We start from the raw sequence: 25,209 nt of genomic DNA, 5'->3' as shown, positions 1-25,209 counted from the left end.
AGTATAATTTGATGGAGCTGTGTGCCATGGTAATGGCTGGGTTTATTTTGTTCTGCTGTTATTTTCACAAACGAGCTCGAAAAAAAAAATCCGTTAATAATAATTTTATCTTAGACAGGGACGTACAGCACGGGAAGCAGGACGAGCTGAAAACCACAGCACAGAAGGAAATGCGTTTCTCCTCTCTTATTTTGAAATGCGTGATCGGAAGTGGTGAGGGTCTTCTTTAACCCGGAGCCGCGGAGCCACCTGTCAGTGATCGACACACACCGAGCCACCTTTATCCGATCCGTGCAGCATGGGGCCGACAGGTGAGTGACGGCGGGGTGTTTGTGGCGTGACCGGAGCATTTTCGGGTGAAGTGGGGGCTGTGGTCGCGTCTTCCTAACGGTGTGTCAGCGTTAGCTGTGGAATCTGCGGCGGCTAACAGCAGCTAGCCGCTAGCAGCCGATCGCTAATAAAGACTCACCTGGAGAATAAAGACTCACCTGGAGAATAAATGATGTCCCGATCGGTTTTCAGAGCAGAATAAAGCGCAGAAAGCCGGAGCTTTATAACGGAGGCTTGTGTCTCTGTAGTTCTGGCTTGATTTTGTCCGCAGGTTTCTGTAGCATGTTCGCTAACCTGCCTGCTTATTCACGGAGCTAGCCCGCTGACAGCTCGCTGTCTGCCGGAGATGCAGTACCCTCAGCCCTATTCACAGCGGGGATCTCCGTAGTCAGCACGAGGGGAACCTCCGCCAAACTCCATTCAAAAATCTGCCAATTTAACGTCAGTGGCGCTCGCTGCCACATGCACCGCTTCCTTAAACTGAAGTAAGCTCCTCCTCTGAGCTTCATCACCAAACGCTGCTGCCGGCAGACGGGACTTATTCAGTCATAATTTCGCTCTTTCTCACTGCTTTTACTGGGAATATTTATTAATACGTTTTTATTTGTTAGTAATTTTTTATTAATAGATAATAAGTTATTTATTCTGCCTGCCAAACGTCCCTGCAGCTGCAGACTTTTAATAAACTTGCGATGATCTTTTAGTGTAAACCTGCCCGTGGAGCCTGCAGTTAGCAAATATCTGAATTCAGTTCACCGTGACAGTAAATATATTTCGATGTGGGACAGTATGAAGATGTAAAAGTAGGGTTCTCACCTTTACTGCACTATGCATTTTAAAATTAATATTGTCATTGATGGTGTTGTTTGCATTGTTTTGATCTTTCTTTAAAAAATGTTATTTTCCCCCTGTGGTTTTGAAAATTGTGTCGAGTTTGAAGTTCCACTCATGACAACTGCAGTCTCAAGATAGAAAAACCTGTTAGTCATTTTTTTCTTTTGCCTCATCTGGTTCCCTGTGCCTGTAAGTGGGCGGAGCCTCAGGAAGCTCCCGACATGTATGTAAAGACACATACCCCTGCTGAGCTGCAGACGGTTTAACATTTTGATTGCAGGGCTTCTGCCAGAGCACAGTGCTGCTATTTTAATGAACTGTGCTTCCTCTTTTCCATCCTCCTCCTCTCTTGTGATGTCCTCACCTATCCCTCGCCTCTCCTCAGGTGAGGTGGTCTTTGGCAGCCCAGTGCCAGTCTGCGCTGAGAACCGGCTGCGATGGGACCTGAGCCCCGAGCAGATCCAGCAGCTCTCCGAGGAGCTCATCGCCAACACCAAGAAGGTGTACGACCGCGTCGGAGCCCTGGACCTCAACAGCGTCACCGCTGAGAACACGCTGAAGGCGCTCGCTGACGTGGAGGTCGAGTACACTGGTCAGTGTTTCCCTGAACCTGAAGATGCACTTTTAAACTTTAGGTCCACAAGTTTGTGTAATTTTCTTTGTAGTTTAGCCTCTGTACACCACCAGAGTGCAGACTTTCAGCTTTGATGAAGAATGTTACATTAACAGTTTAGGAATTAGTTCTACACGGTGCTCTCAATAAGAGGTTTGCAGAGATGCTGATGCTAGTAAAGGGGGCTGAAAAACCAAAGTAAACCAGAGAGCAGAAACTTTAGGAGAAGCCGAATCAAAAACCTGATTTGCTCTTAAAAAGAAGGACTGCACTGAACAGCTCCGCAACACCAAAAGGCCTGAAAGACCACTAAAGTGCACGATGACAGGATCATTTCCATGGTGAAGAAAAATAGCTTCACAACATGGAACCAAATCAGGAGCACTGGAGGAGGCAGGAGGATCCCTGTGAAGGTCTACAACCAAGAAACACCTTCGTGGATGGAAACAGAGTTTACAACAAGGTGCAAACCACTGGCTACACTAAAGTACAGGAAGGACAAATTAGACTTTACCAGGAAACATCAACAGAGCCTGCACAGGTCAGATGAAGCTGTAGCAGAATGATGAGAGGAGAAAAGTATGGAGAAGGAGAGGAACAGCTGATGGTCAGAAGCATCATCTGTTTAACGTTGTTAAGGCAGCGTTATGGCATGGGCACGTACGGCTACCAGTGGAGCCGGGTCACTGGTGTTTATTGTTGATGTGATCAGCCTCGTATGATGCACAGCCAGTATGCCCGGATCACATGACCTCAGGGACCTGCTGGGGATGTATGGATGTAAAATTTCACTGATGTATGTCGGTGCTTGTCCATGCAGAGCTCTAAAAGTCAAAACCAGTATCCTAAAATGGGCTCTGAAGTTGATGGGGAGGCAGTGCTGCTGGTCAGCAACAGTGAATACTTGGAAGACTCAGTCAGAAGCCTCGCAGTGGCGTTCTGGAAAATCTACAGACGTTCCAAGGAAGCTTTGCTAAGATAAGTGAACAATGAATTACAATAATGCAGACACGATGAAATAAAGGCACAAAAAACAATCGAATTCAGAGTGACACAATGGGACTTAACTTGGCAAGTGATTTGAGATGGACACCCAGAGTGAAAGCAGAGTCAAAACTTACCTCAAGGTTCTTGATAGGAGATTTAGCAAATGTGGCAAAGGGACCAAGAGTTACCATTACTTTAGGCACAAATGTGTCAGGGGCACAAACAGGGACTGTATGACTGTAAAAAGTTGTCAGCCATCATCAAGTCTGAGCACCTATTCAGGATCTGTAGCTTAGAAAGGTCTCGGGGCTTAAAAGAGATGTATAACTGAATGTCATCTGCATAGCAGTGATAGCAAATGTCCTTAAAGGTGCTCAAAATGTAGAGGGAGCAGATATAACAGAAACGAAACAAAACCTTGTGGCACACCATAACTAAGAGAAGTGGAAGAGGACCTATACTTAGAAACAGCCACAGAAAAGCATTGTTTAGGTAGATATGATAGAGCCACTCCAAAGCAGACCCAGATACACCCTCCCAGTATCTCAGCCTATCAAGCGAAATGTGTTGGTCAACAGTATCAAAAGCAGAGGTCAGGTCCCACATCAGCACAGCATTCACCTGCATCACTGCATCAGAAGGTTACTAGAGACTCTAATGCCTCTTTTCCTACCTACTCAGCTCGACTCGGCTCGGTTTTTAGGTTTTTTTCCATTAGGTGGTGGTATCTGGTATCTGGTATCAAGTACTTTTTTAGTACCTACTCAGCCGAGGTTGCACTCCGACACTCCGTTCCAGATGGAGTGACCGTTTGTTTTACATACAAATGATGTCACAGGACTTTCAGGCCACCTTGGTGAGGCAATACTCAATTTTAATGGAAACCAACCAGAGTTGAGTCGAGTGGAATAGAGCCAATTAGCTACTAGTGGAAAAGAGGCATAAGAAGAGCTGTTTCAGGAGAATGAGCTCTACGAAAGCCAGGTTGAATCCAGACTTCAGGGTTCTTCAGGCACTCTCTGACTGCAAAGGATTTTCATCCAAGCATTAAAAATGATCAAAATTGTTAGTTTATTCAGTGAATTTTGAACCTCTGAAAATGAGGACTGTGTATAAAAATAATTCCGGAAAAGTTCACGCAAAATCTTTAAACATGTTAAATTAAAGCACTTCAGTCACATCTTGTTTGTTTGGTTTAAAATCCACTGTGGTGGTGCACAGAGGCTAAATTACCAAAAAGTGTCACTGTCCAAAAACCTGTGAACCTAACTGTACATACTGGGATGCAAACATTTTGGTGTGGTCCATTGGCAGAAGTAATGAGTAATGAACTAATATTTAAGAAAGTTTAAGCTGACCTGATGAGCTGAGGACGGCTGTTCCAAAGTTGAGACATCTCAACCTCACAGTGCGGTCGCCTCTGGATTTAAAATAAGAGCATGGAGCAGTTAAAAGGCCCTGATCTCTTGATCAGAGAGACCGCTGATGGAAGGAGGTCTCAGCAGGTACCAGTCAAAAGTTTGGACAAACTCACTGGTACTGTATATAAGCAGGAGCCGAGCAAGGCGCAAAAGAGAAGACCAAACAGCGAATTCACTCATCCAAGTGAATTCCTCAGTTTCCCAGCTCTGTAAACGTAAACCACTGACTAACAGTCGGCTGTGAGGTCAGTTTTATAACTGTTAAAATGGTGAAAGATTGGTTCAGAGATGGTTGTTCTCTTTCGTTGACTCCCTGCTCAAACCACCGTTCCTCCCTGTCCAGGATGTGCACATCCTCATCACTGAAACAGCAGCCACTGACCTGCAGGTGCAAACACACTGATGTAGCTCTTCTGTGTTGTGCCATCCTGTTAACCATGTGCACTATATTACTCTGTGCCCGGGGATCTGATCTTTGGGGTGAACCAAACTTTGGCGTAGCATGTTTTGGGGTTTGAAAGCCACAGAGACGCTGTGTTTTGAGGAAATGCGTCTGAGCTGTTCTGACACTCCTGACACAGAAGGGATCACTGAAGGGATCACTGAAGGTCCTTCTTCTCTCCTGGATCGCCTGATAATCATGAAACTGACCCCACAGCTCCTTGTTCGTCAGCGGTTTGCAGAGCCAGGGAAACATGCGGTCAGCTGAGACTGAGGAAGTCACTTGAATGAATAACGAAACGTTTCTCCCACTGAAAACACCACATCCAGGTGAGCAGAATAAACTTTCAAGGATTTCCCTACCTGGATGATGCATCAACACATTTGTCTGGAAGCTTTTATTACAGCCATTCTCAAACTTTAGAGCAAAGCAGCGTGTTAAAACTTAAAGTTTCATAGCCAGTGTAAAATTAGTGTTTTTGTCAAAGGAGACAAAGGGGCTGCATGACGGCATGTAAAGAACTAAAAATGCTCTAAATATAACCTACGAATACTTTAAGACCTTCATGTGCTCTCATCACCTGAAGAACTGAAAACCCAGAGGGTTAATGTGGCTCATGTGGTGTTTAGCTTTGATTTTAGACCCACAGACTGGAGCTCAGCTCAATCTTAAAAACTCATCACCACATAAGGAGGAACGTCTCTGACTTCAGTTACTTTTTACTAATAGTTTTCGACTCTTCTGAGCATGAAACAGTGAACACATGTCTTTAATGAGCATTTTCTTTTTCACATGTGGGCTTAAATGTGTTAAATCTGCACTCACAGCAAAACTTTCTCTGCTTATTATATGCTACACCACATTAGTACATACCACCAAAAGAGCTTGATGGGTATAGTTGACCCTCCAGATGTTTCCACAGTGAAATGGTGACCCTGAATGTAAAGAGGTCAAACGTGCAGCGTAAACCTGTCAGGTCTTTGTGAGCGCTCGCTGCGGTGAAGCTCTGTGTCAGCACAGTCGGTCTGTGATGGTAAAGACTCATCAGCAGTTTGTAGAGAAAGCAGCTGAACCAGCTGCTGCTGCAACAATGGAGACGGAGGCTTTGTTTAGAGGCTGCTGAAAACCTGAAAACACCTCCAGCTCTGCTGCTGCAGGAGGAGGCACAGAAACACTGATTCATGTTTAAAGGACCCTCCTGACTTATTATTTAACATATGCTACAAGGAAAAGTGGATTAAAGCTGGCTTTAGTTTCTGTATTGAGCACTGGTGGTGCACATCACAGTGTCCATGTTCCCGATATCTAACAGACTAAACATTAATGAGACCTTCCCCGACAGGATGAACTGGGGAGCTGCACCAAACTGTGATTCATGCAGTAGTTAGAGAATAAAAATGTGAGATGGAAATGAGCTGAATATGCCACCTTTAAGATTTGACCTAAATTTGGAATAAAAAAAAAGTAATTTTGACAAATCAAACAATTTTTTTTAAGCCAAAGTGTCAAAAATGCCACTTTTTCACCTTCAAACATTTGATCATTTAATTTTTTTTTAGTTTTTTTTTTTTTGTCATGCATGCATTTTGAAACAGGACCTCTGAAAATAGAAAATGAAAAAATACTCGTACTACTTGTTTTTTTGTCTTAACAAGACCTTTAATGGATAAACAAATGGGTTTAAAAAGAAACCTAGCTGTTAGAGCAGCTAAAGATGGACCTCCATGTTTGATTCACACATTTTCATTCAGGAAAACTGATCAGTACTCAAGTGTCTAACTGTGCCCGCTCTCACACATGACCCCACCTTCCTCTGTTTGGCCCCGCCTTCTGCACCCCAGTCCAGAGAAACATGTTGGACTTCCCGCAGCACGTGTCTCCCTGTAAGGAGGTCCGAATGGCGAGCACCGAGGCCGACAAACGCCTGTCCGAGTTCGACGTGGAGATGAGCATGAGGGAGGATGTCTACCAGAGGATTGTCGCTCTGGAGGTGAGCTGTCATCCAGGAGTTGGCCAATCAGAGACTAACTGCCTATATTTGAACCACCTGCCTCATGTGTCTGAACTTGAATCCTTGGAATACTGAGCACAGCACGGGCCCGTGGTCCCTGCGGATGTAAACGCTGACACCTTCAGTTGTGCTCCGGTCTTCTGGTTTCTGAAGTTTCTACTGTGTTTTTCTGTGTTTTTGTTTCTGTCTGCAGAAGAAGATCGACCCTGAAAGCCTCACTGCGGAGTCCAAGCGATACATGGAGCGACTGCTCAAACTGGGGAGGAGGAACGGCCTCCACCTGCCCAAAGAGACACAAGAGGTGATGTTGCTTCCTTATTTCTAACCTTTGTTTGAAGGCTCTCATTTCTGTAACCTTCAGACCTCCACAGGCCTCGAATCTGCAGGAGACTTTTTTTTGGTAATTTTTATTTATTTTCAACAATATAACAAGAACAGCAGGAACATAGTATATACAATCAGACATTACCAACTCACAACCCGTGGGTAAATTAAGTATGGGAAATAATAAGAATGTGTAAGTAGAATTATAAAAGAGGCAGAGTCAAAGTTTTCAGATTAAAACTGGAGGCCCATTTTCATATTTTCTACATATTTTAGAGACTCAAAGTAAAGTTTGAGTTCAATTACAAATAACATAAATGATGGGGTTGCTTTTGACATCTTTACTTTATTTACTTTACTTTATTACATTTAGCAGACGCCTTTATCCAAAGTGACTTACAATGATGACACAATAATACCAAAAGCAAAAACAAAAATTAAACATTAAAAGAATTAAACATTAAAAAAACAATTGCACATTAAAAATGTATGTCTATACACATCAAAAGTAATTTTCTTAGTTAGTGCAGGTATTCTCCAAAAAGCTCAGTTTTTAGGAGGTTTTTAAAAACAGCGAGGGACTCAGCTGCTCTGGTGGAGGTAGGCAGCTTGTTCCACCATCTGGGAACTATGGAGCAGAACAGTCTGGATTGCTTTGGGTGGATGCTGGGTAAAGCAAGGCGACATTCAGTGGAGGAGCGCAAAGGCCGAGATGGAACATAGGCCTTTAGGAGCAAGTGCAAGTAGTAGGGCGCCTGTTCTGTCATTACCTTATAGGCAATCGTGCAGGATTTATATTTGATGCGAGCAGCAACTGGAAGCCAATGAAGCTCAATGAGCAGTGGGGTGACATGTGCCCGTTTTGGAAGATTGAAGACCAGATGTGCTGCTGCTTTCTGGATCATCTGTAATGGCTTAATAGCACAGGCTGGAAGGCCCGTTAGCACTGCATTACAATAATCAAGGCGTGAGATGACCACAGCCTGCACCAAGAGCTGAGCAGCATGTTGCGTTAGAAACGGTCTAATTTGTCTTCTGTTATATAGCGCAAAGCGACAGGATCGAGCAACAGAGGCCACTTGGTGTGTAAAAGATAACTGGTCGTCAAACATGACTCCCAGATTCCTGGCAACCTTTGCTGGAGAAAGTGAGAGAGAATCGATTGTTAAGGTGAAATTGCGTTGGACCGAGTGTTTTCCAGGAACACCAGTAGTTCAGTCTTGGAAAGATTAAGTTGAAGATGGTGTGACTTCATCCATGAGGATATATCTGAGAGACAATGAGATCGTAGAGTCATCCGGCCGGAATGATAAGTAGAGCTGAGTATCATCGGCAAAACAATGGTAGGAGAACCCATGAGAGGAAATAACTGGGCCCAAAGAGGTGGTATAGATGGAAAAGAGGAGGGGTCCCAGTACTGAGCCTTGGGGCACTCCAGTGGACAGTGGACATGATGAAGACAACTGTCCTCGCCATGACACTTTGAAGGAGCGTTCAGCAAGGTAAGATTTGAACCATGATAGTGGTGTATCTGAGATACCCATATTGGAGAGTGTAGTTAGGAGTCGGTCATGATTGACTGTATCAAAGGCTGCTGACAAGTCCAGCAGAATGAGAGCTGAGGACTGTCCAGCAGCTCTGGCAGTTTTTAAGGCTTCGGTCACAGACAGCAGCGCCGTCTCTGTCCCTTTTTGTCCCTTTTTAAAACCGGATTGGTTTTGGTCAAGGTAGTTATTCTGGGAGAGAAAGCCTAAGATCTGGTTATACACTGCCCTTTCTATGCATTTAGAAAGGAAAGGTAGTAGCGAGACCAGTCGATAGTTGTCGACCAGGGCAGGGTCGAGAGAAGGTTTTTTAAGTAGAGGTGTCACCTGGGCCTGTTTGAAAGTAAGCGGAAATTCACCGGTGGATAGGGAAGTATTAATTACATGCGTGATGACTGGAATAATTGTAGGTGCGATGGTTTGTAGAAGGTCAGTGGGAATCGGATCCAGAGGACATGTAGTAGGACGGCTACGTGTTAGGAGGGCCAGTGCTTCTTTCTCAGAGAGAGGAGTAAATGAAGTGAATGTACTTTCCTTGAATGATGAAGACGGAGGAGCAGAGACAATGGGTAGATCTGTGAACTGACTGCTGATGGCCGCCACTTTCCCAGAAAAGAAAGAGGTGAATTTTTCAGCTGTAAGATACGTAGGCAGAGGAGGAGGTGGAGGATTCAACAGCGATCTGAATGCTGTGAATAATCTTCGAGAATCTGTCAGCGAGCTGAATTTCTCCTTGTAAAATTCAGTTTTGGCAATTGTGAGGTGTTCTGAGAAGGAAGCCAAAAGAAGCTGATAGTTAGATAAGTCGGACATGATGCCCTTTTTATGCCATTTCCTTTCAGCAGCCCGGAGTTTGGAACGTAGCTTCCGGAAGGACTCGTTTTTTAGCCACGGCTGTGGCTTGCTAGTGTGGATAATACGAGATCTCAAAGGACAGAAACTGTCCAAACAGGAGCTCAGTGTGGAGCAGAGTGTATCTGTGGCAGTGTTCATGCTGAGAGAGGAGAATGAGCCTAATGAAGGCATAGTAGTGGCAACCAGTGATGAGTACTGATCTACAGAGAGGTTTCTGAGGAAGGTGACCATAGCTGGAACAGCAATAGGTTTTCTAGAAATGCGGATACTGAACTGAATAAAAAAGTGATCTGAGAGATGAAGCGGAGTGACCTTTAGTGATTCTGTATCACAATGACGTGTGAAAATTAAGTCCAGGTTTTTACCGGCTTTATGAGTTGGAGGACTGGGGACTAGCTCTAAATCAAAAGAGTGCATAAGAGATTTAAAGTCAGTAGAGCCAGGGCTGTCAAGGTGAATGTTCATGTCACCTAGAATGAGCACGGGACACTCATTCTTCGGAATGGAGGACAGTAACATGTCTAGTTCATTTATGAATTCACCTAGATGTCCAGGAGGACAATAGATGACAATAATACCAAGTTTAACTGGAGCGCTAACTGGAGAAATTTACCTAATAAAATAAAAAGGAGCAACAATCTTTAGGAGTCTGTGTTATTGTACCTACATTATAATCAATCCAGAGCTTTTTGGCCACTTCAAATATCTTTATAGATCTGTGATGTTATATTTGTTGTGATTTCTGAGCCAGATTTCTGTTAAAAGACATTTTTAATGTCAATGACAGGTTTTACCTTCATAAAAAAAAAATATTAAAGTCACTTTGCCAAAAACTGAGTGCAGCTTCTATCTTGGGGTGGCTGTAGCTAAGGAGGTAGAGCAGGTCACCTACCGATCGAGAGGTCAGCGGTTTGATTCCTGTCTACTCCAGGCTGCATGCCAGTGTATCCTTGGGCAAGATACTGAACCCCAAGTTGCTAGTGTTGGAGTGTGAATGTGTGTGATTGTTAGATAATAAAAAGCACTTAGCTTACTTAATCATGGAAGTGCTTGTATGAATGGGTGTGAATGGGGTAAATGTAAACATGTTGTATAAGCGCTTTGAGTGCTCAGAGTAGAAAATCACTGTATAAGAACTAGTCCATTTACCTTGTGATAGAAATGCTGTTTCTTGGGCACCAGTGTGGCTCAGGGTGTGAGCAGGCGACCACAAACGCCACTAGGCGATGCGACCAGCGCTGGATCGAATCCTGACCATGCCGCCGTTTCTCTCCCCGACTCTTTCCCCCGCCTTCCGGTCAAAATCTTCAGAGTACCTCTGTCGAATAAAGCCAAAAAATACATCTTTGAAGAAAAAAAAAAAAAAAGAAATGCTGTTTCTCGCTCAAAAGGACTTGATATCATTAATTAGAGATATGTTTGACATATGTTTCACGGATTATAGGTCAATAAGTCATTTACAGATGTTTAAATACAGACGATCACTTTTTGGCACGCTGACAGCTGTTGAATGTAACTAATAAAGTAACTTGTAATCTAACTTAGTTACTTCTAAAAATAGGAATCAGTAAAGCACCTAAGTTACCTTTTATGGGAGTAATCAGATTATTTTTCAAGGTAACTATGCCATCACTGTCAGTCTTCACCTGCATTTAGTGGGAAATGAAAAGCTGCACCATCAGTCACCTCAGGGTATTTTCAAAGTATTTGATTGGTTTGTGGACACACTGAAGCTGGTAAACATTTTTTTGACACAAGCACATCCACAGTTTGGTTGTGTGGGCCGTGAAGGTGACCCCCCTCATTCAAAGTGAGAGGCTTGAGACCTGAAATGTGTGTGAGAGGAGCGTAACATCATGCTGGGTGTATTAGCTCATTATATCGATCATCTGAACTCCAGCTTGACAGCTTTAAGGTCTGACGGCACTTCTCTGTGGTCTCACTCTCCTCCATCTTCACTCTGCTGTGACAGGAGATCAAAACCATCAAGAAGAAGCTGAGCAACCTGTGCATCGACTTCAACAAGAACCTGAACGAGGACACCACTAGCCTGTCCTTCACCAGAGACGAGCTGGGTGAGTCCTCAGCTCCCTGAATGCCCAGATTCTCTGACCACAGGCTTTCTGCTGGCCTCAGCGACCTCTGAACTGAGTTCCTTTAAAAAAAGGGCCTCAGTCCTAAAAGGTCCTGTTTGCAGATCAGTGGAGGGTCTGGAGATGTTAAGAATTTATAATAAAGTTGGGCTCAGGCCTGCTGGGCATTTTTCAGCTCAGAACTTTCAGGACTGTTTTTGTTGGAGAATACTACTACTGTACTGTGGGTACTTCTGAGAAGTCCTGAAGAAATGTCAGAAGACAGCCACAACAAGCATAATTTTTAAAAACACAGCAGCCTAGCTGAAGCTGACCTGGCCCTCCAAAACAGGAGACCAGTTCCAGTTTATCCTACAGGCTGATCACAAAGAACCCCTCTGAATGCACTCTGGGTAATGACAGCTCTATTCTTACTGTAGCAGGGCTGTGTCTGCCTAAACCAGAAGATTATTTGATCTGCAAAGGAATCACAGCTTGCCTCTAAATGTAGATTCAAAGGGGACCTTTCATCTGCTCGAACTTGTTATGAGCAGCCATCTATCCCACATGCTGATATGAGCCTTCAGAGTTTACCCAGAATGCACTTTGGGAAGTTTCCGTCAGTGAATTTTAATTTCAGTGCAGTTTGATCATGTAAACAATATACAGAAAGTCATTCAGGACAAGAAATACTCTAAAAAATAAATCAAAATATACTCCAGTATCGCTCCACCTGTTCTGGCGTGCCAACATAGCGCACACTCATTTAATCCCACTCTTTCTTCAGGAGTTATTAGTTAATATTTATCCAGCTTCCTTATTGATTTTAACCTAAATAACAATAATAGACATATTTCTAATATCAGAGTATGGGCACTACAAAATATATCAGAAACAGACTGAATACATGATGCTTGTTTCTGCTCCTCTACATCAGATATCAAAGTTTATTCAGACTGTGGTGGATCATCACACTGGAAAAAAATCATCCTTGGCAAAAACTAGATTTTGCTTTAGTGACACTTGGAGTGGGTGTAAAATTGGTTGAAGCTGGATTGCACATTATTGATCACATTATTTTGTTAATACAGCAGAAACTCTGGGCGCAGTTAATTTCTGCTTCCATTAAGCAGTGAAATTGTTTCAGGCGGCCTTCCTGAGGACTTCCTGAGCTCTCTGGAGAAGGACGGAGACAAGCTGAAGGTCACTCTGAAATATCCTCATTACTTCCCCGCCATGAAGAAATGCTTTGTCCCAGAAACCCGCAAGAAGCTGGAGGTGGCCTTCAACTCCCGCTGCAAGGAGGTGAGACCTTCAGGCAACATTTAACAGTCAGAATGATTTCAATAAACTCCAAACAGACATGCAGACCTGTAAGTGCCCACCATGAGAACCTAGAGCCCTTTTCCTCTTGAATTTAGTTGAATATCTTTGAATTTTAGGATTTTTTGAACACACAAATTATCAAAAGTCTGGTATTTTCTAATATTTTGTTGTTCAGACAAGAGAAGCGTGTCCTCTGGCAGCAGTGAGAGTCGACTGTAACTCATCATTTTCAGCGTGCAGGGTTACAGGTGTGAAGGGGCGTGCTTTAACCCAAAGGAGCTTTTAGTGCCTTAACCTGACCCCAGGTTTTAGGTTTTAACCTTAAAAATGGTTAGAGAAACACAACCCGGGAAATCTTGTTAAATATTGTGTGGCACAAGTATAGCCCGGCATGCCTAATTATACTTTTAGAAAAGATAATTTATTACTTTTGGGTGGTTGTGTTATGTCCAGTAATTAGTAATTTTGTCCAGTAATTATGTCCACAAGAAAGCTGCTATTAATTCTGGACCATGTATGAGATCAGACAGTCTACAGAATGAATATTAAACTTGGCAGCGCCGTGCAGAACCACAGTTTGGTCTCACTGTCCCTCGTGTTGGTGTGCAGGAGAACTCGGCGATCCTGAAGGAGCTGGTGGAGCTCCGGGCTCAGAAGTGCTCTCTGCTCGACTTCACCACGCACGCCGACTTCGTCCTGGAGATGAATATGGCCAAATCTGGGAAGAAGGTGGCCAATTTCCTGGGTGAGTCCTGCGCAGAATCAGAAACCACACCTGAAGCCTCAGAGTGTTTTAACGTTCTTGAGCTGATGATGATAAAAAGTTAAGACCCCTGCACCTGATGAAACCACTCTGAACCTGCTGGAAGATTTTACTTCTGCTAAAATAAATGAGATGAAAGCATGACGTATTGTTTCACGCAGCAGTTACAGCCGTGTGGTTTCTCTCTGTTTCGGGTCTCAGAGGACCTCGCTCGCAAGCTGAAGCCACTGGGTGAGAATGAGCGAGCGGTCATCCTCAAGCTGAAGGAGGAGGAGTGTCAGAAGAGAGGCCTGCCTTTCAACAAGGAGCTGCATGCCTGGGACACACGCTACTACATGACCCAGGTAAGAGTGCAAAGGATGGTGGATAATGGTGTTCTTATGGTTCTTTCGTTTGACCTCATGGAGGTGCTGTTGTCTCACTTTGTCTCCAAAAGTACTGATGCTTTATAAGGGGCTAACCCGGATGTCGTGCTGATGTACGGGCTTCTTTTTATAAAACTGGGTTTCTTGGGAGCAGGAGAGAAGCACTGAGCATAAACCTCAGATTTTAGTGGATAATGTATCCTGTGACCTTCACACAGAAACCAGTCTACAGGCAGCCAGAAGGTCTCATTTTTAAATTTATGTTAAACTGTTCAGATGTTGGTGGTAAAGTGTTTAATACATGAAAGAAGTTTCATAGAGAACATTTAATAATGAAGCATAGAAACTGAGGTCGTTTGATAAATAATGTTTGTTTACAGCAGTGTGACTTCTCGTCATCTCTTCCTCCTGTCAGGTGGAGGAGACTCAGTACGCCGTCGATCAGAACCTGTTGAAGGAGTACTTTCCGATGGAGGTGGTGACTCAGGGTCTGTTGGACATCTACCAGGAGCTGCTGGGTCTGTCCTTCGAGCTGGTGGACGGAGCTGCCGTCTGGCATCCCGATGTCACTCTGTACTGCGTGAAGGACCGTAGCACCGGTCAGGTCGTTGGGCAGTTCTACCTGGACCTCTACCCCCGGTACAAAACGTTCCCTGTGCATCCTGGGTATTTAACTTATTCTAAATGGGTGAAACGTGAAGATCCTTTAACTCATGCAGAGATTCATCAGGACAAATCAATGGATGAAGTTAATAAAAACAGATAAATGTCATAAATCCAAGAAGATCTTCATGTTAAGTTTTCTTCAGGAGCTGCTCAGTGAGATTTTAGCTGCTTTTAATGGTACCTCCAGGGTTTGCACGGGTGCTGGAAATCCTTGAAATGGATTTTAATATTGTCCTTTCAAGGTTTTAAAAGTGCTTGAATTTTGGATATAGTGCTTGAAATTGTAACTGCTTTTTTGCAGCTTGTCCAAAGAAACATTGCACACACGAGTGTCTGCTGTGCGTGCGCTGCTGCAGGTTCACGCTCTCATGAGGAAACTTTACATGTGTGGAGTAGTGATGTGTCACTAAAATATGAGCCTACAAATGATAACACGTAACTTTGGGAGCCGAAAGAGCCGAATTTCCCATCATTAGTATGGAGCTGAGTTCTACCACAGGCATATACATGTCTATGAATTCTACACCCGTGAAGAAAGCGGTGCCGAAGTGAGGTCCGGGTGATGCCATAACGTACGAAGGGACACAGTACGAGCGCTGTATGTACACAAAACATGGAGACACTTTTTGGCAGACGATCACTTTTTTGGCGCGACACCGGCATATCTCCAAAACTTTCCAAAAGTCTCAGATGACACTGGGAAAAGTCACTAAATTTGTTGCTAGTCGCTTTTTGGGGGGAAAAAAAAAGGGGGGGGGGGTCCTGAAAAGGCCTAGTTACAAAGTCTTAAAGGCTACGTTCACACTGCAGCCTGAAGTGACCCAATCCTGATTTTTTTTTTTGTTTTGCTTTTTTTGTGTAGTCGTTCACATTTCCAAATGTATGCGAGTTGTATGTGTGTGTATCTGTGTGTGAACTGCAAACGAACCTACAAGTGTCACGCATGTGCAGTAGAGGACGCAATAACATCACACGTAGTGAGCGTGCTCAGTGTTTGTGGAAGGAAGTTTGTTTTGGGTCGCATTTGAAAAAATCGGATCTGTGTTGTTTAGACTGTCATGAAAAGATCAGCCACAGGTCGCATAAGGGCAAAAAAAAAAATCAGATTTGGGTCACTTCAGGCTGCAGTGTGAACGTAGCCTAAGTTGGCAACACTGGCCATTGATGTTGTCAAAAACTTATTGCAGCTTCTACCATGTGACAGAAATGTTCTTTATGACTCAAAATGAATTGATATCATTCATAAGAGATGATGGTTGAGATATGTTTGACAGATTATAGGTCAACAAGTCATTTACAACAATATAAATACCTGCAATAATTTTTTTGGCAAATACTGTAAATCACTTTTTGGCACAAGACCGGCTATTCAGATGACAAATCCCTCCACTGCCACTGTGTACAGTGTGGCAGCGTGTACATTTTGCGTACATGCAGTGCAGTACAGTGTTTTAACAGATAAGAGAGTATGTTTGATACCAAGATTTCGAGAATTTTTCAACACCATGATGTGTTTTTAATACTTCCTATGACATTAAAATACCAAAGAACCAGGAGAAATTAAATGTCATGAAAACAGATCAACATTTTCTTTGTACAGTGGTGCCATGAGATATGAGTTTAATTCGTTCTGTGACCGCGCTCGTAACTCAATCAGCTCGTATCTCAAACGAATTATTCCCATTTAAAATAACTGAAATAGAAGTAATCCGTTCCAGCCCCGAGAAAAATCCTGAAAGTATCGTAAATTCGGGGAAAAGTTCATGTTTTTAATACAGAAACACACATATATACATTACTAATAAAAGAAAAATATCTGAAATAGAATTATAATTGTTATTTAGTACTCTTACCTTGGAGACTGGCGATTACAGCTAACAGAGGGAGGGAGGGATGCAAGCACTGTAGACACGTAAACTAAAACTGCACTTTACTCACTTTCTTCGGCCCCATCGTAGCACACAGAAAAAGTTAGTTAAAACTGCGAAAATGATCCAAAAACAAGCACACCACACGAGATGGAGCACAACGCACGAGATACGACTTAACTCTGTGGGTAACACGCGAGAAAGAACGAGACGACGCCTTGATGCTGGGATCCGAGCTCCCGATGCGGCAACTTCCCGAATTATGGGTCGGTTTCCCAAATGGCCGCTGGCTCATATCTCAGAATTTAGCTCGGATCTCAAACAGGAAATTGGCTCGAGTCACAGCTCGTATCTCAAGAAACTCGTATGCCGCGCAGCTCGTATCTCGAGGTACCACTGTACACTTTTGGGGGGGGGGGGTCTGAAAAAGAGTACTCTTTGTACACTTTGGAAAATGTTGATAATTGGGAATGACCCCTTAATATGCTGGAAAATCTTGAAAATGGACCTTGAAAGTGCTTAAAAAGTGCTTAAATTTGATCCTGATAAAGGTGTACGAACCCTGTACCTCGATGACAGAAGTTAAGCAGATCAGGCTAAAAACGGGGCTCATGGGTTTGAGTGTTCATGCTCTTCACTCTTGTCAGACCTGAATCCAGACGGCTCTGTGGTGCTCGCTGCATTTTACTCCTGTTGTGGTCGTAACTGAGCGCTGTACTTCCTGTCCTGTGCAGTGAGGGGAAGTACGGTCACGCCGCCTGCTTTGGCCTGCAGCCCGGCTGTCTGCTGCCCGATGGCACCCGCCAGATGTCGGTGGCCGCCATGGTGGCCAACTTCAGCAAGCCGACGGCAGACGCCCCGTCGCTCCTGCAGCACGACGAGGTGGAGACGTACTTCCACGAGTTCGGCCACGTCATGCACCAGCTGTGCGCTGAGGTCAGCTGATCACACAGATCTCTTTAAGCTGATACTTAACTGGAAGGAATAAAAATGTTCTGATTATCATAGTAGTGATCAAGTGACCCTGTTCAGTAAAAGTCTTTTTATTTGGCACCACATAGTAAAATGAGGTCATGGTGACGTCCGCTCTCTGTCTGCAGGCGGACTACGCCATGTTTAGCGGGACTCACGTGGAGCGCGATTTCGTGGAGGCTCCGTCGCAGATGTTGGAAAACTGGGTTTGGGAGAAGGAGCCCCTGCAGAGGATGTCCAAACACTACAAGACTGGCAACGCCATCCCAGACGAGCTGCTCGACAAACTCATCAAGTCCCGCCTCGCAAACACCGGTACGTATCGCACAGGAAACCATATTTAACCCCAGCTGCTCTTTCTATGACCTTTAGACACTTAAGTTGAGACAGTTTGCAGCCACAAAACAAAAACAGGATACTAAGCAGAGACACGAGTTTCTCTGGTGGATCCTCAGTATCAGGAATTCTCTTCTGGAATTTTTTAGATCGGATCGTCTTTGGGCTGTTGGGAGATGGTTTAAGAAGCTCACACCTTTATTAGGCAGATTTTATTCAAATAAAATAAGCTTTAGTTGGTGAGTCCACGACTGCTGTCCTCTCATAAAGGAATATGGAAAATTCACATTTCAACAGGACATCAATATCCAAAATTCACATTAAACACAGTTTTTCATACAATAAATTATTTTTACAATTAACATTATTTTTTGTAGAACAGCCACTGAAAGCTTCCACATCTTCTGCGCCTGCACTGTGAAGCCAGACCAACATTCATTACCAGACACTTTATTAGGTACACCTCACTAGTACTGGGTTGGACCTCGTTGTTCTTTCAGAGCTGCTTTCATTCTTCATGGCTCAGATTCAACACGGTGCTGGAAACGTTCTTCACAGATTTTGGTCCACGTTGACATGACGGCATCACAGCTGCTGCAGATGTGTCGACTGCATCCATGGTGAGAATCTCCCGTTCCACCACATCCCAGAGCTTCTCTGCTGGACTGAGATCTGTGACTGTGGAGGTCGTTTGAGTACAGAGCACTCACTGTGATGTTCAAGAAACCACTTTGAGATGATCTGAGCTCTGTGACCTGGTGCATTATCCTGGTGGAAGCAGCCATCAGAAGATGAGGTTATAAAGGGATGGGCATGGTCAGCAGCTATACTCAGGGAGGCTGTGGAGTTGAAATGATGCTCAGTTGGTACTGAAGGGCTCAAAGTGTGCTGAGAAAATATCCCCCACACCGTCGCACCAGCAGCAGCCTGAACTGCTGATACGAGGCGGGATGGATCCATGCTTTCATGTTTTCACCAAACTCCGACTCTACCATCTGAATGCTGCAGCAGAAATCGAGGCTCCTCAGACCAGGTGGTGTTTTTGGTCCAGTGTTGGTGAGTCTGTGTGAACTGAAGCCTCAGTTTCCTGTTCTCAACTGACAGCAGCTAGTATGCTCTTCTGCTGCTGTGGTCCATCTGCTTCAAGCTTCAGCGTGGTGAGCGTTCAGAGATGCTCTTCTACATATCTCGGTTGTAACGAGTGGTTATTTGAGTTCCTGTTCCCTTCCTGTCAGCTGGAAGAAGTCCATTCTCCTCTGACATCAACAAGGCATTTTCTCCCAGAGCGCCGCTGCTCACTGCATATTTTCTCTTCTTCTCTGGGAACCCCAGAGATGCTGTGTGGGAAAATCCCAGCAGATCAGCAGTTCCTGAAACACTGAGTCCAACAACCACGCCACATTCAACTGAGAGGAAAGTAGATGCAAACACTAAATTCAGACGGTGGGTGAATCTGATTACAGATCTGAGGTCAGCGAGTACAAACAGGTGCTCTGCTTCAGGACCGGGTATTAAAGCTTAAAAAACAAAGTAGTTTTAAAACTGCAGCCAGTCTGAGCGATCTTCAGGAAAGATGACGCTGGTTTACCGAAATCTGATTGGTCAGTATCCGTTGATCTTCCTTGACATAACCTGCACTTTATCATGTCAGGCCTGAAGCATCTGCAGTTAACATGACGATGTACACCTGTTAGAAGTGAACCATCTTTGTGCTCCTCCTCATACACAGAATTAAACCTGCATTCGCCTCCATGAGAACGAAACCCTGCACAGGCCTCTGCTCCCACACTTTAAACCCATTTTGCTCCAGTTGATGTTGATTCACTGTCAGACTTTCTGGAGGTTATGAGCTAACCTGTCACATTCACACAGCGCATCTGTACACTCCCTCCACCAGGTGGCATCGTTATACAAAATATTTGACATCATGCTGGTTTTGGAAAACCTGCTGTCGTGTACAGTATGAGCTTCTCATAGCCCACTAAATGTTTTCTGAACTTTTAAAAATCGTGTTCATTCAGAATTAAACCTAATAAAGCCAGCCCAGGATATCATGAATTTCATTTACAATATTTCTGTGAGAGTTGTAATGAGGAGCTTTATTTAAAGCTTGCTGTAGCATCACACAGCAGTAATCGGGAGCAGCCCCCCCCACACTTGTGCACCTTTTGTTTTATCACACCAGACAGCAGCAAGGATTTACAGTCACAGGGGTGCAGGTAGGTGTGGTTGGTGCAGTGAGGGTCCTGATGAAACATAATTCTGTGTCATGTGACAAAAAAGTCTGCATGAAGGATGTTGGAGTTTGTGGTGAAGAAGTGAAGGGTCGCAGTTTGTCATCATCAGATTAAAAAAATAGTATATCATTGCTGCTCTGTGCACTGTAAATATTAATGTGGTCTAATGTGCTGCAGATTAATCAGGGTCTGTGGACACTGATAACCTGTGACGCTCCTGCAGGTCTCTTCAACCTGAGGCAGATCGTCCTGGCCAAAGTGGATCAGGCTCTGCATACCCGGAAAGGCCTGGACCCTGCGGAGGAGTACGGACGCCTCTGTCAGGAAATCCTGGGAATACCTGCATCACCTGGTACGTGCTTATGTTCCTGAAGAAACGGCTGAGCGGAGCGTGACACTAATAAACACATCAGCAGTACGATACATAACGATCAGCAGTCTTTGGGTTTCAGACATCACCATGAATGATCCGCCCACTCTCACCACCTCGCTGAGAGCTGGGCGGTTAAGATCTGGTTAAAATGACTTTTTGTGCTCATGCGCCCTACAAATCTCTTATTTTTCTCTTCTATTACAAATCTGCCGCCTTTCCTCCTCTCTGACCTTTAACCTCTCCTTTTACCCTTCCTGTCCCGCAGGAACCAACATGCCAGCGACCTTTGGACACCTGGCGGGCGGTTACGATGCTCAGTACTACGGTTACCTGTGGAGCGAGGTGTTCTCCATGGACATGTTCTACGCCCGCTTCAAACAGGAGGGGATCATGAACCCGAAGGTCGGCACAGTAATGCATTTCCAGCTGATCTTAAACATTTTTACAAACTGCTGCAGAATCTCTAAAGTTAAATGAATGAAAGTCAAAGAACCCTCAAATATAGAATAAAATTATTTAAAAAAACCTAAATTATACAAAAATATAATTTAATTGGAGCAAACAATGAAAACGTCTGACATGAAGATAAAATAGAAGTTGCGACAGTATATTCCAAACTTCCTGGACTGTAGAAAGTCTGTCAGTAATAAAATGTCCAAAATATGTTTAAAAAATAAAGAAATGTTTTGGCATGAAGGACATTTCCAGCTAAATGTACAGAATCTCTGAAACAGTACAAACGGCCAGAAATATATTTTAAAAAAAAGAGAAACTAGAAGCGCGTACCTCCCCCACCCCAGTGGGGGTCTGCGTGCTGCACTGCAGGAGATGCTGTCATGAAAACATCACCTCCCTCCACCTCTCGGTGGGCAAGGTGAAAATAATAGAATAGAATAGAATGCCTTTATTGTCATTATACAGGATGTACAATGAGATTGGAGACAAGTTGTTCTTCCTGAGGACCCTCAGGAAGTGAAGTCGCTGCTGAGCCTTCTTGATAACAGCTGTGATGTTATCTGACCAAGAGAGATCAGCAGAGATGAGGATACCAAGAAACCTGAAGGTGTGGACCCTCTCCACACGCTCGCCGTTGATGTAGAGGGGAGCTGGGTCAGTCCTGTGCTTCCTGAAGTCGATGATGATCTCTTTGGTTTTCATGGTGTTCAGTACCAGGTTGTTCTCTGAACACCAGGCTGTCAGCTTCAGGACCTCCTCTCTGTAAGCTGCCTCATCTCCCTTTGAGATGAGTCCGACCACTGTGGTGTCATCAGCAAATTTGACGATGAGGTTGTTATTGTGGGCCGGACTGCAGTCATGGGTGTAGAGGCAGTACAGGAGGGGGCTCAGCACACAGCCCTGTGGGGAGCCAGTGCTCAGTGTGCGGGTGGAGGAGAGATGGGGGCCAAGTCTCACAGTCTGGGGACTGTGTCCTTGATCCAGGAACGTGAGAGGGGGGAGGCCCAGGGGGTGCAGTTTGGTGGTGAGAATGTCCGGGATGATTGTGTTGAACGCTGAGCTGTAATCCACAAAGAGCATGCGAGCGTAGCTCTGCTGCTGCTCCAAGTGGCTCAACACAGAGTGGAGAGCTACAGTGATGGCGTCCTCTGTGGATCTGTTTGCACGATATGCAAATTGATGGGTGTCGAAAGTGGGGGGCAGATGGTCTTTGATGTGCTGGAGAACCAGCCTCTCAAAGCACTTCATGATTACCGGTGTGAGGGCCACAGGGCGGTAATCATTTAGGCTGGTGACAGATGACCTTTTGGGCACGGGGATGATTGTGGCTGTTTTTAGGCAGGGGGGGATGACTGCTTGGGCCAGGGAGAGGTTGAAAATCCTGGTAAAAGAACAATAATGACTTCTCAGGGATAGCTTACATATTTTACATTTTATGACTTTAAATATCCCATAATAAAAAAGAAAAACGGCTAAAAGTCTGTCACTTAGTCAGAAGGAGTCGAAATAAAATGAGTCAGAAACACAGCACAGCTCTGTTTGAACAGGTGTGCTCCTCTGATGGAGCACACCTGTCCAGGTACACTGGTTACCATGGTGACCAGATAAGATGAGACTTAATGATCCCCGCTGAGGAAACGGCGGCCTCGCAGCAGCTGAGCGACTGTGTGTGTGACCTGTGGAGGAGAGACCTCTTTTATCTGAATCCGTTCGGTCTGTTCAGACTCCGGATCATTCCGGCCTGAAGTGCAACAAAAACACAGGAGTGTTCGGGGCCGCCACAGAAATCACTGGGATTTCATTATTCATACACTCAAAGGTAATCTGAGCGGGTCTCCCGGCGCAGGCAGGAGACACAAAAACAGTAAAAACACAATTATTTCATCAAGTTTATTTTAAAGCACAAACTGACAGAAGTTTGTTTGCAGATGTTTTAGCCCCTCTCCTCCTCCATAATTTCCAAAATTTAGCTTTTATTTTAAACTACAACAGGCCCAACATGATGCTTTGTAATTCCTGGTATTCTATGGATAAAATTATTGATCAACTGAAATTATCGATTATCACCAAGCTGTGCAGAAAACGGGCATTTGTTTGGAAGTGCTGAAATATGTCACCTCTGCAGAGACGCCGTCCATCTTTATGCTGTCTGCACGTTGATGTTTTATCACAGACTGTAGATAAAAGATGGACTTACCCACATGACATCACTCAATGGTTTCTGGGTTGTTGTTTTTTTGTTTTTTTTTTAAAGCCTTCATTAGAGTAATTTGGCTGCTGCCATAATTGGTGTTTCTGCTTGCTGAAGTGAGGGTGGAGCGCTAAGCTATCAGCTAATGCTATCTAACTTGGTTAGCATAGACTGTATGAGTGCATCACACCTGCTAATTAGTAACAGTCAAACCAGTCAAAAGCCTAGAAAACTGGAATTCTGCCTTCTTGGACGGTCTTAGTCCAATGAAGTGCACAACAGCCATTTTATTGATCAGATAATTGCATTAAAAGTGCTCCAAAAGGCTCCAACAACACAAACACAGTCCAGAGGTCCAGTTCAGGGACTCCAGTTAGCTGAGGTGAAGCTGAGCAGACAGCTAGCAGCTCCAGCTGCTTTTGTCACCATTAACCTGTCAGTCAAAGAGGCCACGCCCCTAATAATGCAAACTTTAAACAGGTGAGGTTAGGACCATCCTCCCCCCATACTGCTGTTATGCTACAGAGACCTAAGTAGTTCCTGCATCAGGCTGTAAACGTGTTTATTTCTGCTGGAATATTTAACATGGAGTCTATAGGTACTGACTCGCTGTGGCGCCTCTGCTGGACTGCAGAGGAACTGCAGCTTTGGCTTTTTGTGTGCACAGACATGAAAGTGGTCTTCTAATCATGTGATCCTCCGTGTAGGAGTTCCAGCAGTGTGCAGAGTGATGTTAATGTTTACCAGGAAACGGGATTAACCAGTAACCCCGCAGTAATTGAGAAACGCTGACTGATGAGCTCGGGTTGGGTTTCTGCTGCAGGACGCTAATGTCAGCAGGTCTGAGCTGATCCTGAGCAAACAGTTGCTGCACGTGTGTGCCCGCTTTTATTTTTCATGTTAATGAGACTCCTGCAGCAGATTTCCTGTTTCTGAGGAACCTGATGAGTCTCCTCCGAAGATGTTCAAAGGTTCAAAGGTGGTTTGAAGGCTGTCTCTGAGGCTCTTGTGACTGATTCTGAGTTGCTCTCTCCTGATTGGTCCTCCAGGTGGGTCTCGACTACAGGAAGTTCATCCTGCGGCCCGGTGGCTCCGAGGATGCTTCTGAGATGCTGAGGAAGTTCCTCGGGCGGGAACCCAAACAGGAAGCCTTCTTGCTGAGCAAAGGACTGACGGCGGAGCTGGACGCCAGCACGCCGTGTCCCTGCTGACCAATCACAGCAGCCAGCTCCGCCCCCTCCTCTTTCCAGGAAGTAAACCACAAGGAACAACAGACTGAGATTTTCTAGAAAAACTGTAAAATGTTCCCTAGCGTTGAAAAAAAAATAAAATGGTTCAAGGTGATTTGTTGTGTCTGAATACCTGACTGAGCATGCTCACAGGAAGGGAAGTTTCCTTCTGAGTGAGCCTTTAAAAATAAGAGTCTGAACCCAAAAGTCCAGAAGCAAAGTTCAGGTTTAAAATTTTCCAAATAACTTTAACTGCCACATTTACAATCTGATTGGTTAAAGTCATCATATCGATTGTTTCTCCAGCATTGGGTGAAGCTTGCGTCGTCTTACCGTACTGCAGCTCTTTGTCTCTTCACCAATCCTCCAAATATCGCTGCTATTCAGGTTTTTCTCTTTGTTTTAGTCCAAAGTTATAACAGAGCTGCACCCTTTTAAAAACAAAGATAAATTTGGCTGATCTCACCTTCAAAGTTGTCTCCTCGAGCACCTCTGGACCTCCTCGGGTGCAGCTGCTTTTGGATCTCTCACTAACTTAAATATCTTGCAGTTACTGATCAACTTGTTACAGTAGATTTCCTTGAACTCTAAAGTTCAAATGATAAACCAAAGAGGTCGAGGTGGTGGGACAGAGGGTTGCCTTAGACTGGTGGGTGTTAGGGCTGATCAGTGTTCAGTAACATCCAATCAAAATCCCAGAATTTCATTCAGCAAACTGGAGCTCCACCTTCTTGGATGGTCTGTTAGTCCAATGAAGCACAGCAGCCATATTATTGATCTGATAATTGCATTAAAAAGGCTCCAACAGCACAAACACAGTCCCAGAGGTCCAGTTCAGGGACTCCAGTTAGCTGAGGTGAAGTCTAGCAGACAGCTAGCAGCTGCAGCTGCCTGTGTCACCATCCACCTGTCAGTCAGAGAGGCCACACCCCTAATAATGCAAACTTTAAACAGGTGAGTTATAGAAACATATCCCCCCCCCCCCGTACAGCTG

The 25,209-nt window shown here is 44.5% G+C and overlaps 1 protein-coding gene across 1 annotated transcript; it reads left to right on the top strand.

Moving 5' to 3' along the window:
- The first annotated feature begins 189 nt into the window (after positions 1-189).
- On the top strand, positions 190-24,330 carry thop1 (thimet oligopeptidase 1). Its single transcript, XM_030728027.1, has 14 exons — positions 190-311; positions 1,550-1,756; positions 6,469-6,617; positions 6,832-6,939; positions 11,334-11,436; positions 12,581-12,738; positions 13,369-13,504; positions 13,724-13,866; positions 14,303-14,526; positions 17,156-17,357; positions 17,522-17,708; positions 20,190-20,318; positions 20,605-20,741; positions 24,036-24,330. The coding sequence occupies exons 1-14, from the start codon at positions 299-301 to the stop codon at positions 24,195-24,197; spliced, it is 2,058 nt and encodes a 685-aa protein (XP_030583887.1). The 5' UTR covers positions 190-298; the 3' UTR covers positions 24,198-24,330.
- Positions 24,331-25,209: the final 879 nt, after the last annotated feature.

This window comes from Archocentrus centrarchus, chromosome 4, assembly GCF_007364275.1.
Source record: "Archocentrus centrarchus isolate MPI-CPG fArcCen1 chromosome 4, fArcCen1, whole genome shotgun sequence".
NCBI lineage: Eukaryota > Metazoa > Chordata > Actinopteri > Cichliformes > Cichlidae > Archocentrus > Archocentrus centrarchus.
Note: the sequence above shows the minus strand (reverse complement) of the source record. Positions and strands in the feature narration are given on the sequence as shown.

Excerpts from the sequence above, each read along its gene's own strand:
- thop1 (XM_030728027.1), top strand. Across the intron at positions 12,739-13,368 it reads TCAACTCCCGCTGCAAGGAG|GAGAACTCGGCGATCCTGAA; the intron begins GTGAGACCTTCA and ends GTTGGTGTGCAG. Across the intron at positions 17,709-20,189 it reads GTCCCGCCTCGCAAACACCG|GTCTCTTCAACCTGAGGCAG; the intron begins GTACGTATCGCA and ends ACGCTCCTGCAG.